General features: G+C 51.3%; 1 protein-coding gene across 1 annotated transcript in view; it reads right to left on the bottom strand.

Annotated features, from left to right (window-relative positions):
- Positions 1 to 1,307: 1,307 nt before the first annotated feature.
- The window catches only part of LOC137305262 (proteasome subunit beta type-8-like), a 188,742-nt gene continuing 176,582 nt past the window's right edge, over positions 1,308 to 13,467 (bottom strand). Inside the window, exons 5-6 of the mRNA XM_067974119.1 lie at positions 3,265 to 3,469; positions 1,308 to 1,555 (exon numbers count right to left, since the gene is read on the bottom strand). Coding sequence (XP_067830220.1) covers positions 1,467 to 1,555; positions 3,265 to 3,469 — 294 coding nt within the window. The 3' untranslated portion in view covers positions 1,308 to 1,466. The remainder of the gene's footprint in view (positions 1,556 to 3,264; positions 3,470 to 13,467) is intronic.

The raw sequence follows: 13,467 nt of genomic DNA, 5'->3' as shown, positions 1-13,467 counted from the left end.
CTTTGAAGTTTGACACTTTTCCCCTCTGCCATTATTTTCGATTGAACCTGACCAAGTATAGACCATCGATAGATTTCCTGGGGCCTCCCTATGGGAAAATTGTGGGTGTTCTGCCTGTGGTTAATGTCAGGCGTGAGCCGGGTGCTTTTGAGGTTCTGATCAGGCACTGTCTGTGTGGGAGAGTGTGCCGGTGATACAGGGCCTTAGAAAACTTTGCCCTTAATCTCTGCCTCCTCCATTCAAAGCTCCCTGTGGAATCCCAAACCACTTTGCCCCACTGACTTAATTTATTGCTGGGTCACAAAACGGCCTTGCCAGTTTTCCTGGAGGGATCCACGTGGGCACATTATGGGGTGGGCGAGGAGGGGGGTAAACAGCAGCAGAGACCCACGAGGGAGGAAACCCATTCCAGCCAATTGTGCCTGGCACGAAGCAGCGGATTATTTTCATTTTCATTCAGCGATTCGATTTCTGGTTTTGCTTTCTGCTCATTGTCTGTGTGATGGATCTTCTGATATTTTGAGAAGAATCTTAACTTTCTGTTCTTTCTTAATCTGTAACGTTACAGGTCAAACTACAGGCTCCGAAGTGCAAATTGTAACTGACTGCTATGTTTCCTTCAAAGACCAGTCAAGATTTGAATACTTTGATTCTAGTTGATATGAACAGTGTGTCGGTAACAAAGATTCCCGGGACAGTAAAAGTTCAGGCTAAAAGTACTTGCTCTCGAGGCAGTACAAAGAAGGTTCACTCGGTTAATCCCGGGGATGAGGGGGCGGACATATGAGGAGAGGTTGAGTAGATTGGGACTCTACTCATTGGAGCTCAGAAGAATGAGAGGCGATCTTATTGAAACATATAAGATTTTGAAGGGGCTTGATCGGGTGGATGCGGTAAGGATGTTCCCAAGGATGGGTGAAACTAGAACTAGGGGGCATAATCTTAGAATAAGGGGCTGCTCTTTCAAAACTGAGATGAGGAGAAACTTCTTCACTCAGAGGGTGGTAGGTCTGTGGAATTTGCTGCCCCAGGAAGCTGTGGAAGCTACATCATTAGATAAATTTAAAACAGAAATCGCCAGTTTCCTAGAAGTGAAGAGAATTAGGGGTTACAGAGAGCGGGCAGGAAATTGGACATGAATTTAGATTTGAGGTTAGGATCAGATCAGCCATGATCTTATTGAATGGCGGAGCAGGCTCGAGGGGCCGATTGGCCTACTCCTGCTCCTATTTCTTATGTTCTTATGTTCTTATGTTTCCATCTTACTGTAAACTGACCGAAAGACCTTTATTGAATACTCAATAATGTTTTCAGAAATATTATGTTTACTTTTTAATTTTACATTTCCAAGTATTTAGGGAATCACAAACCCCAGAGAATTCACGCCCCTGTCCTGATACAATGGAATGATTTGGTTATGTTCAGTTGCTGGTCTCTGATTTGATGGAGTGCATGCCTTCCACAGCTCACTGTGTCTCCGCTGCATACTTGTGGTGCAGAACAGCAACATCTTCCTGAGACACTTTAATCCAGCCGTCTTCTCGCATGTGATACACTGTGAAACAAAACAGACACCGTTTGCCCCTCATTCCACTAAACAACAGATTTCTTCCCTCACAATTTTCAACTTTAGTTTCATGAAAAAGTCACAAACTGGAACTTGATGTCCAAAGTGAGCAGGGGTTAAATTTCATGGATTAATCGTAGAAAGATCACTGCCACTAACAAAGCTTGTGAAAAGAGCAGAGACATAACAAGAAAGAGAGAGGGAGTCCCCACTGGGAAACCCCGACTTTAGCCGTACTTTTTCGGGTAATTCCCCAAATAATAAACAGTCTCAAAGGAGATTTCCAAATGATACTGGGAGCCTTAAAAATACAAGAACTAAAAATATAATTTTCCAAAACAGCTCCTAAGTAAAGTTCCGAGCCTCTCTCGAGCGGCCCAATGAAACACAACAATTCACTTTACGTTGCCATCGTTAATCTTTCCTGAGCTGTCGTTTTATCATCTAATGAGGTCGATTCATGGATCTCAGTGCAGAAATGTCAGAATTTAGGACTGATGATGTCACTGTGACCTAACCCCATTATTTACATAGTTGCATCTTAGCTGGAGCACATCTTACGCCCTTCCTTACTTATGGTACAACTTAAAGATGGCATAAAACTATCTCTCTAAATCCCAAATTGTGACTCTTTCCCTCCCCCCATCCCCTAAGCTGAAGCCACTGGGTTTAGGCCTGAACGAACCGTCTAAATTTCGGTTCCATGTATTATTATTCTCCTAAAGTGTAGGTTTGCGTTCCTTTAAGGGCCCAAAGCCTAATTGGTGTTAAGTAAACACTGGGTGAGTTCCTCCAAAGATCAGTTAAGAAACAGCAGGAGTTCTATCTCCGGTATATTTCTGGCTCAGACATCGTGTGTTCCTGTGAATGTCTTTGTTTCTTCACACTTTTCCTCACACCAGTCTGACACACAAAGTGAGTGTGATTCTTGAAGTGAGATGGTCAGGAAATATGTGCTAGTCGTGCTAATTTTCACATTCACGAATACAAATAGTAACAATGGAGATAAATGAAGTCGTGTTTCTCACATAATTTTGCTCTGCGACATGTAAACAATACATTATATTTCAGTTTTTGCGTAATTCATTGGAAAATATCAGCAACAAATTAGTGAAAATATTAACAATAATCATCATACACAGAGGGGAGCCTGTCTTTTATAAGCAGGGTCATGGAGTACAAAAGCCAAGAGGCAATGCTAAACCCATTCGAATCCTTGGTCAGGCCACAGTTAGAACATTGCATCCAGGTTAAGACACCTTACTTCAGAAGGATGTCAAGACCATGGAGAGGGAATAGACAAGATGATCCCAGGGATGATATGCTTTAGTTATGGGGAAATACTAGATATATTGGGGCTCTTTTCATTAGAATGGAGAAGGTCAGGAGGTCGTGTTATGGAGGGGCTCGAAATTCAGGGGTGAATAAGGTAAATTGGGAAAAATTGTTTCCAATAGATGGTAATTGGAGGTTATAAATTTTAGATAAACACCAAACAACCGAGGGGAAAAGGGACAGAGGGGAGAGCACAGGGGTGATGGGTGAATGGGGAAAAGGCAGGGAATGGGAAAGAGGGGAGAGCACAGGGACGGTAGGCTAAATTGCCTCCTTCTAGCTATAAAATTGTACAGTTCAGTTTACAGGTCCATGCACAGTGATAAACTTTATAAACAAAACAGCAGAAATATTGTGCTCACTGTGAACGATGCCTCCAGAGTAAGCATCGCGACGGGTTGCATGGTATATACCACGCTGGGCCAGATCATAGGCCTCCTGCACCGAAACATCATATTTGTATCCACTGTCCATAACACCATATGCGTAACTAGAGCCGGATCCAGTGGAAAACATATTCCCAGAGAGCCTGAGTCCAGAATCATCCACATAATAAAGGCCTGGGCCCTGGAAAAGAAATTGAGAAAAAAGGGACTTTTAAACTGCTGCGAATCCAATGAGGACTTGGTGTGAGCACCTGAATCACCCCCTGAGAGGGCAGATCGGGGCAATCAGTCTCTCTCACAGAACATTCCTCAATGTCCAAACATAGTTACAGGTCACACACTGCACACAATTTATCATCACTAAAAAAACACAGTGGGACGTGTGCTGATAATCCCCAGTGTGCAGAGAGAGGGGGCAGTGTGCTGATAATCCCCAGTGTGTAAAGAGAGAGGGGGCAGTGTGCTGATAATCCCCAGTGTGTACAGAGAGGGGGCAGTGTGCTGATAATCCCCAGTGTGTATAGAGAGAGGGGGCAGTGTGCTGATAATCCCCAGTGTGTATAGAGAGAGGGGGCAGTGTGCTGATAATCCCCAGTGTGCACAGAGAGAGGGCAGTGTGCTGATAATCCCCAGTGTGAAAAGAGAGAGGGGGCAGTGTGCTGATAATCCGCAGTGTGAACAGAGAGAGGGGGCAGTGTGCTGATAATCCCCAGTGTGAAAAGAGAGAGGGGGCAGTGTGCTGATAATCCCCAGTGTGTATAGAGAGGGGGCAGTGTGCTGATAATCCCCAGTGTGTATAGAGAGGGGGCAGTGTGCTGATAATCCCCAGTGTGTTAAGAGAGGGGGCAGTGTGCTGATAATCCCCAGTGTGTGCAGAGAGGGGGCAGTGTGCTGATAATCCCCAGTGTGTACAGAGAGGGGGCAGTGTGCTTATAATCCCCAGTGTGCATAGAGAGGGGGCAGTGTGCTGATCATCCCCAGTGTGTGGAGAGAGGGGGCAGTGTGCTGATAATCCCCAGTGTGTATGGAGAGGGGGCAGTGTGCTGATAATCCCCAGTGTGCATAGAGAGGGGGCAGTGTGCTGATCATCCCCAGTGTGTGGAGAGAGGGGCCAGTGTGCTGATAATCCCCAGTGTGTATGGAGAGGGGGCAGTGTGCTGATAATCCCCAGTGTGCATAGAGAGGGGGCAGTGTGCTGATAATCCCCAGTGTGTCTGGAGAGGGGGCAGTGTGCTGATAATCCCCAGTGTGTATAGAGAGAGGGGGCAGTGTGCTGATAATCCCCAGTGTGCACAGAGAGAGGGCAGTGTGCTGATAATCCCCAGTGTGAAAAGAGAGAGGGGGCAGTGTGCTGATAATCCGCAGTGTGAACAGAGAGAGGGGGCAGTGTGCTGATAATCCCCAGTGTGAAAAGAGAGAGGGGGCAGTGTGCTGATAATCCCCAGTGTGTATAGAGAGGGGGCAGTGTGCTGATAATCCCCAGTGTGTATAGAGAGGGGGCAGTGTGCTGATAATCCCCAGTGTGTTAAGAGAGGGGGCAGTGTGCTGATAATCCCCAGTGTGTGCAGAGAGGGGGCAGTGTGCTGATAATCCCCAGTGTGTACAGAGAGGGGGCAGTGTGCTTATAATCCCCAGTGTGCAGAGAGAGGGGGCAGTGTGCTGATCATCCCCAGTGTGTGGAGAGAGGGGGCAGTGTGCTGATAATCCCCAGTGTGTATGGAGAGGGGGCAGTGTGCTGATAATCCCCAGTGTGCATAGAGAGGGGGCAGTGTGCTGATCATCCCCAGTGTGTGGAGAGAGGGGCCAGTGTGCTGATAATCCCCAGTGTGTATGGAGAGGGGGCAGTGTGCTGATAATCCCCAGTGTGCATAGAGAGGGGGCAGTGTGCTGATAATCCCCAGTGTGTCTGGAGAGGGGGCAGTGTGCTGATAATCCCCAGTGTGCATAGAGAGGGGGCAGTGTGCTGATAATCCCCAGTGTGTATCGAGAGAGGGGGCAGAGTGCTGATAATCCCCAGTGTGTATAGAGAGAGGGGGCAGTGTGCTGATAATCCCCAGTGTGTATAGAGAGGGGGCAGTGTGCTGATAATCCCCAGTGTGTATTGAGAGAGGGGGCAGTGTGCTGATAATCCCCAGTGTGTCTGGAGAGGGGGCAGTGTGCTGATAATCCCCAGTGTGCATAGAGAGGGGGCAGTGTGCTGATAATCCCCAGTGTGTATCGAGAGAGGGGGCAGAGTGCTGATAATCCCCAGTGTGTATAGAGAGAGGGGGCAGTGTGCTGATAATCCCCAGTGTGTATAGAGAGGGGGCAGTGTGCTGATAATCCCCAGTGTGTGTAGAGAGGGGGCAGTGTGCTGATAATCCCCAGTGTGTATAGAGAGGGGGCAGTGTTCTGATAATCCCCAGTGTGTATAGAGAGAGGGGGCAGTGTGCTGATAATCCCCAGTGTGTATAGAGAGAGGGGGCAGTGTGCTGATAATCCCCAGTGTGTACAGAGAGGGGGCAGTGTGCGGATAATGCGCAGTGTGTATAGAGAGGGGGCAGTGTGCTGATAATCCCCAGTGTGCATAGAGAGGGGGCAGTGTGCTGATCATCCCCAGTGTGTGGAGAGAGGGGGGGCAGTGTGCTGATAATCCCCAGTGTGTACAGAGAGAGGGCAGTGTGCTGATAATCCCCAGTGTGTACAGAGAGGGGGCAGTGTGATGATAATCCCCAGTGTGTACAGAGAGGGGGCAGTGTGATGATAATCCACAGTGTGTCTCGAGAGGGGGCAGTGTGCTGATAATCCCCAGTGTGTATAGAGAGAGGGGGCAGTGTGCTGATAATCCCCAGTGTGGAAAGAGAGGGGGCAGTGTGCTGATAATCCCCAGTGTGGAAAGAGAGGGGGCAGTGTGCTGATAATCCCCAGTGTTTGCAGAGAGAAGGGGCAGTGTGCTGATAATCCCCAGTGTGGAAAGAGAGGGGGCAGTGTGCTGATAATCCCCAGTGTGTGCAGAGAGAAGGGGCAGTGTGCTGATAATCCCCAGTGTGTGCAGAGAGGGGGCAGTGTGCTGATAATCCCCAGTGTGAAAAGAGATGGGGGCAGTGTGCTGATAATCCCCAATGTGTACAGAGAGGGGGCAGTGTGCTGATAATCCCCAGTGTGTACAGAGAGGGGGCAGTGTGCTGATAATCCCCAGTGTGAAAAGAGATGGGGGCAGTGTGCTGATAATGCGCAGTGTGTACAGAGAGGGGGCAGTGTGCTGATAATGCGCAGTGTGTACAGAGAGGGGGCAGTGTGCTGATAATCCCCAGTGTGTGGAGAGAGGGGGAGCAGTGTGCTGATAATCCCCAGTGTGTACAGAGAGGGGGCAGTGTGCTGATAATCCCCAGTGTGTACAGAGAGGGGGCAGTGTGCTGATAATCCCCAATGTGCACAGAGAGGGGGCAGTGTGCTGATAATCCCCAATGTGTACAGAGAGGGGGCAGTGTGCTGATAATGCGCAGTGTGCACAGAGAGGGGGCAGTGTGCTGATAATGCGCAGTGTGTAAAGAGAGGGGGCAGTGTGCTGATAATCCCCAGTGTGTAAAGAGAGAGGGGGCAGTGTGCTGATAATGCCCAGTGTGTAAAGAGAGAGGGGGCAGTGTGCTGATAATCCCCAGTGTGTAAAGAGAGAGGGGGCAGTGTGCTGATAATCCCCAGTGTGTATCGAGAGAGGGGGCAGTGTGCTGATAATGCCCAGTGTGTATCGAGAGAGGGGACAGTGTGCTGATAATCCCCAGTGTGTCTGGAGAGGGGGCAGTGTGCTGATAATCCCCAGTGTGTACACAGAGGGGGCAGTGTGCTGATAATCTGCAATGTGTACAGAGAGGGGGCAGTGTGCTGATAATCCTCAGTGTGCATAGAGAGGGGGCAGTGTGCTGATAATCCCCAGTGTGAAAAGAGAGAGGGGGCAGTGTGCTGATAATCCGCAGTGTGAACAGAGAGAGGGGGCAGTGTGCTGATAATCCCCAGTGTGAAAAGAGAGAGGGGGCAGTGTGCTGATAATCCCCAGTGTGTATAGAGAGGGGGCAGTGTGCTGATAATCCCCAGTGTGTATTGAGAGAGGGCAGTGTGCTGATAATCCCCAGTGTGTATTGAGAGAGGGCAGTGTGCTGATAATCTCCAGTGTGTATTGAGAGAGGGCAGTGTGCTGATAATCCCCAGTGTGTTTGAGAGAGGGCAGTGTGCTGATAATCCCCAGTGTGTATTGAGAGAGGGCAGTGTGCTGATAATCCCCAGTGTGTTTTGAGAGAGGGGGCAGTTTGCTGATAATCCCCAGTGTGGATAGAGAGGGGGCAGTGTGCTGATAATCCCCAGTGTGTGTGGAGAAGGGGCAGAGTGCTGATAATCCCCAGTGTGTATAGAGAGGGGGCAGTGTGCTGATAATCCCCAGTGTGTATAGAGAGGGGGCAGTGTGCTGATAATCCCCAGTGTGTCTGGAGAGGGGGCAGTGTGCTGATAATCCCCAGTGTGCATAGAGAGGGGGCAGTGTGCTGATAATCCCCAGTGTGTATCGAGAGAGGGGGCAGAGTGCTGATAATCCCCAGTGTGTATAGAGAGAGGGGGCAGTGTGCTGATAATCCCCAGTGTGTATAGAGAGGGGGCAGTGTGCTGATAATCCCCAGTGTGTATTGAGAGAGGGGGCAGTGTGCTGATAATCCCCAGTGTGTCTGGAGAGGGGGCAGTGTGCTGATAATCCCCAGTGTGCATAGAGAGGGGGCAGTGTGCTGATAATCCCCAGTGTGTATCGAGAGAGGGGGCAGAGTGCTGATAATCCCCAGTGTGTATAGAGAGAGGGGGCAGTGTGCTGATAATCCCCAGTGTGTATAGAGAGGGGGCAGTGTGCTGATAATCCCCAGTGTGTGTAGAGAGGGGGCAGTGTGCTGATAATCCCCAGTGTGTATAGAGAGGGGGCAGTGTTCTGATAATCCCCAGTGTGTATAGAGAGAGGGGGCAGTGTGCTGATAATCCCCAGTGTGTATAGAGAGAGGGGGCAGTGTGCTGATAATCCCCAGTGTGTACAGAGAGGGGGCAGTGTGCGGATAATGCCCAGTGTGTTAAGAGAGGGGGCAGTTTGCTGATAATCCCCAGTGTGTGCAGAGAGGGGGCAGTATGCTGATAATGCGCAGTGTGTATAGAGAGGGGGCAGTGTGCTGATAATCCCCAGTGTGCATAGAGAGGGGGCAGTGTGCTGATCATCCCCAGTGTGTGGAGAGAGGGGGGGCAGTGTGCTGATAATCCCCAGTGTGTACAGAGAGAGGGCAGTGTGCTGATAATCCCCAGTGTGCACAGAGAGGGGGCAGTGTGATGATAATCCCCAGTGTGTACAGAGAGGGGGCAGTGTGATGATAATCCACAGTGTGTCTCGAGAGGGGGCAGTGTGCTGATAATCCCCAATGTGCACAGAGAGGGGGCAGTGTGCTGATAATCCCCAGTGTGTACAGAGAGGGGGCAGTGTGCTGATAATCCCCAGTGTGAAAAGAGATGGGGGCAGTGTGCTGATAATGCGCAGTGTGTACAGAGAGGGGGCAGTGTGCTGATAATGCGGAGTGTGTGCAGAGAGGGGGCAGTGTGCTGATAATCCCCAGTGTGTGGAGAGAGGGGGAGCAGTGTGCTGATAATCCCCAGTGTGTGGAGAGAGGGGGCAGTGTGCTGATAATGCGCAGTGTGCACAGAGAGGGGGCAGTGTGCTGATAATCCCCAATGTGTACAGAGAGGGGGCAGTGTGCTGATAATGCGCAGTGTGCACAGAGAGGGGGCAGTGTGCTGATAATGCGCAGTGTGTAAAGAGAGGGGGCAGTGTGCTGATAATCCCCAGTGTGCATAGAGAGGGGGCAGTGTGCTGATAATCCCCAGTGTGTATCGAGAGAGGGGGCAGAGTGCTGATAATCCCCAGTGTGTATAGAGAGAGGGGGCAGTGTGCTGATAATCCCCAGTGTGTATAGAGAGGGGGCAGTGTGCTGATAATCCCCAGTGTGTATTGAGAGAGGGGGCAGTGTGCTGATAATCCCCAGTGTGTCTGGAGAGGGGGCAGTGTGCTGATAATCCCCAGTGTGCATAGAGAGGGGGCAGTGTGCTGATAATCCCCAGTGTGTATCGAGAGAGGGGGCAGAGTGCTGATAATCCCCAGTGTGTATGGAGAGAGGGGGCAGTGTGCTGATAATCCCCAGTGTGTATCGAGAGAGGGGGCAGAGTGCTGATAATCCCCAGTGTGTATCGAGAGGGGGCAGTGTGCTGATAATCCCCAGTGTGTATAGAGAGGGGGCAGTGTGCTGATAATCCCCAGTGTGTGTAGAGAGGGGGCAGTGTGCTGATAATCCCCAGTGTGTATAGAGAGGGGGCAGTGTTCTGATAATCCCCAGTGTGTATAGAGAGAGGGGGCAGTGTGCTGATAATCCCCAGTGTGTATAGAGAGAGGGGGCAGTGTGCTGATAATCCCCAGTGTGTACAGAGAGGGGGCAGTGTGCGGATAATGCCCAGTGTGTTAAGAGAGGGGGCAGTGTGCTGATAATCCCCAGTGTGTGCAGAGAGGGGGCAGTATGCTGATAATGCGCAGTGTGTATAGAGAGGGGGCAGTGTGCTGATAATCCCCAGTGTGCATAGAGAGGGGGCAGTGTGCTGATCATCCCCAGTGTGTGGAGAGAGGGGGGGCAGTGTGCTGATAATCCCCAGTGTGTACAGAGAGAGGGCAGTGTGCTGATAATCCCCAGTGTGTACAGAGAGGGGGCAGTGTGATGATAATCCCCAGTGTGTACAGAGAGGGGGCAGTGTGATGATAATCCACAGTGTGTCTCGAGAGGGGGCAGTGTGCTGATAATCCCCAGTGTGTATAGAGAGAGGGGGCAGTGTGCTGATAATCCCCAGTGTGCATAGTGAGAGGGGGCAGTGTGCTGATAATCCCCAGTGTGTACAGAGAGGGGGCAGTGTGCTGATAATCCCCAGTGTGTATAGAGAGGGGGCAGTGTGCTGATAATTCCCAGTGTGTATAGAGAGAGGGGGCAGTGTGCTGATAATCCCCAGTGTGGAAAGAGAGGGGGCAGTGTGCTGATAATCCCCAGTGTGGAAAGAGAGGGGGCAGTGTGCTGATAATCCCCAGTGTTTGCAGAGAGAAGGGGCAGTGTGCTGATAATCCCCAGTGTGGAAAGAGAGGGGGCAGTGTGCTGATAATCCCCAGTGTGTGCAGAGAGAAGGGGCAGTGTGCTGATAATCCCCAGTGTGTGCAGAGAGGGGGCAGTGTGCTGATAATCCCCAGTGTGAAAAGAGATGGGGGCAGTGTGCTGATAATCCCCAATGTGTACAGAGAGGGGGCAGTGTGCTGATAATCCCCAGTGTGTACAGAGAGGGGGCAGTGTGCTGATAATCCCCAGTGTGAAAAGAGATGGGGGCAGTGTGCTGATAATGCGCAGTGTGTACAGAGAGGGGGCAGTGTGCTGATAATGCGCAGTGTGTACAGAGAGGGGGCAGTGTGCTGATAATCCCCAGTGTGTGGAGAGAGGGGGAGCAGTGTGCTGATAATCCCCAGTGTGGACAGAGAGGGGGCAGTGTGCTGATAATCCCCAGTGTGTACAGAGAGGGGGCAGTGTGCTGATAATCCCCAGTGTGTACAGAGAGGGGGCAGTGTGCTGATAATCCCCAATGTGCACAGAGAGGGGGCAGTGTGCTGATAATCCCCAATGTGTACAGAGAGGGGGCAGTGTGCTGATAATGCGCAGTGTGCACAGAGAGGGGGCAGTGTGCTGATAATGCGCAGTGTGTAAAGAGAGGGGGCAGTGTGCTGATAATCCCCAGTGTGTAAAGAGAGAGGGGGCAGTGTGCTGATAATCCCCAGTGTGTATCGAGAGAGGGGGCAGTGTGCTGATAATGCCCAGTGTGTAAAGAGAGAGGGGGCAGTGTGCTGATAATCCCCAGTGTGTAAAGAGAGAGGGGGCAGTGTGCTGATAATCCCCAGTGTGTATCGAGAGAGGGGGCAGTGTGCTGATAATGCCCAGTGTGTATCGAGAGAGGGGACAGTGTGCTGATAATCCCCAGTGTGTCTGGAGAGGGGGCAGTGTGCTGATAATCCCCAGTGTGTACACAGAGGGGGCAGTGTGCTGATAATCTGCAATGTGTACAGAGAGGGGGCAGTGTGCTGATAATCCTCAGTGTGCATAGAGAGGGGGCAGTGTGCTGATAATCCCCAGTGTGAATAGAGAGGGGGCAGTGTGCTGATAATCCCCAGTGTGTATAGAGAGAGGGGGCAGTGTGCTGATAATCCCCAGTGAATATAGAGAGGGGGCAGTGTGCTGATAATCCCCAGTGTGTACAGAGAGGGGGCAGTGTGCTGATAATGCCCAGTGTGTTAAGAGAGGGGGCAGTGTGCTGATAATCCCCAGTGTGTGTAGAGAGAGGGGGCAGTGTGCTGATAATCCCCAGTGTGGAAAGAGAGAGGGGACAGTGTGCTGATAATCCACAGTGTGTCTCAAGAGGGGGCAGTGTGCTGATCATTCCCAGTGTGTATGGAGAGAGGGGGCAGTGTGCAGATAATCCCCTGTGTGTGCAGAGAGGGGTCAGTGTGCTGATAATCCCCTGTGTGTGCAGAGAGGGGGCAGTGTGCAGATAATCCCCTGTGTGTGCAGAGAGGGGGCAGTGTGCTGATAATCCCCAGTGTGTCTCGAGAGGGGGCAGTGTGCTGATAATCCCCTGTGTGTGCAGAGAGGGGGCAGTGTGCTGATAATCCCCAGTGTGCACAGAGAGGGGGCAGTGTGCTGATAATCCCCAGTGTGTATAGAGAGAGGGGGCAGTGTGCTGATAATCCCCAGTGTGTGTAGAGAGAGGGGACAATGTGCTGATAATCCCCAGTGTGTGTCGAGAGGGGGCAGTGTGCTGATAATCCCCAGTGTGTACAGAGAGGGGGCAGTGTGCTGATAATCCCCAGTGTGTATAGAGAGGGGGCAGTGTGCTGATAATCCCCAGTGTGGAAAGAGAGGGGGCAGTGTGCTGATAATTCCCAGTGTGTATAGAGAGGGGGCAGTGTGCTGATAATCCCCAGTGTGTATAGAGAGAGGGCTCAGTGTGCTGATAATCCCCAGTGTGTATAGAGAGAGGGGGCAGTGTGCTGATAATCCCCAGTGTGTATAGAGAGGGGGCAGTGTGCTGATAATCCCCAGTGTGTATAGAGAGGGGGCAGTGTGCTGATAATCCCCAGTGTGTATAGAGAGGGGGCAGTGTGCTGATAATCCCCAGTGTGTATAGAGAGGGGGCAGTGTGCTGATAATCCCCAGTGTGTATAGAGAGGGGGCAGTGTGCTGATAATCCCCAATGTGTTTCGAGAGAGGGGGCAGTGTGCTGATAATCCCCAGTGTGGAAAGAGAGGGGGCCGTGTGCTGATAATCCCCAGTGTGGAAAGAGAGGGGGCAGTGTGCTGATAATTCCCAGTGTGTGCAGAGAGAAGGGGCAGTGTGCTGATAATCCCCAGTGTGGAAAGAGAGGGGGCAGTGTGCTGATAATCCCCAGTGTGTGCAGAGAGAAGGGGCAGTGTGCTGATAATCCCCAGTGTGTGTAGAGAGGTGGCAGTGTGCTGATAATCCCCAGTGTGTGCAGAAAGCGGGCAGTGTGCTGATAATCCCCAGTGTGTACAGAGAGGGGGCAGTGTGCTGATAATCCCCAGTGTGTGCAGAAAGAGGGCAGTGTGCTGATAATCCCCAGTGTGTACAGAGAGGGGGCAGTGTGCTGATAATCCCCAGTGTGTACAGAGAGGGGGCAGTGTGCTGATAATCCCCAGTGTGTACAGAGAGGGGGCAGTGTGCTGATAATCCCCAGTGTGTATAGAGAGGGGGCAGTGTGCTGATAATCCTCAGTGTGTGTCGAGAGGGGGCAGTGTGCTGATAATCCCCAGTGTGGAAAGAGAGGGGGCAGTGTGCTGATAATCCCCAGTGTGTGTAGAGAGGGGGCAGTGTGCTGATAATCCCCAGTGTGGAAAGAGAGGGGGCAGTGTGCTGATAATCCCCAGTGTGTGTAGAGAGGGGGCAGTATGCTGATAATCCCCAGTGTGGAAAGAGGGGGGGCAGTGTGCTGATAATCCCCAGTGTGTGTAGAGAGGGGGCAGTGTGCTGATAATCCCCAGTGTGGAAAGAGAGGGGGCAGTGTGCTGATAATCCCCAGTGTGTGCAGAGAGGGGGC

Source organism: Heptranchias perlo, chromosome 39, assembly GCF_035084215.1.
Source record: "Heptranchias perlo isolate sHepPer1 chromosome 39, sHepPer1.hap1, whole genome shotgun sequence".
Taxonomy (NCBI): domain Eukaryota; kingdom Metazoa; phylum Chordata; class Chondrichthyes; order Hexanchiformes; family Hexanchidae; genus Heptranchias; species Heptranchias perlo.
This window is presented reverse-complemented; position numbering and strand designations above follow the sequence as displayed.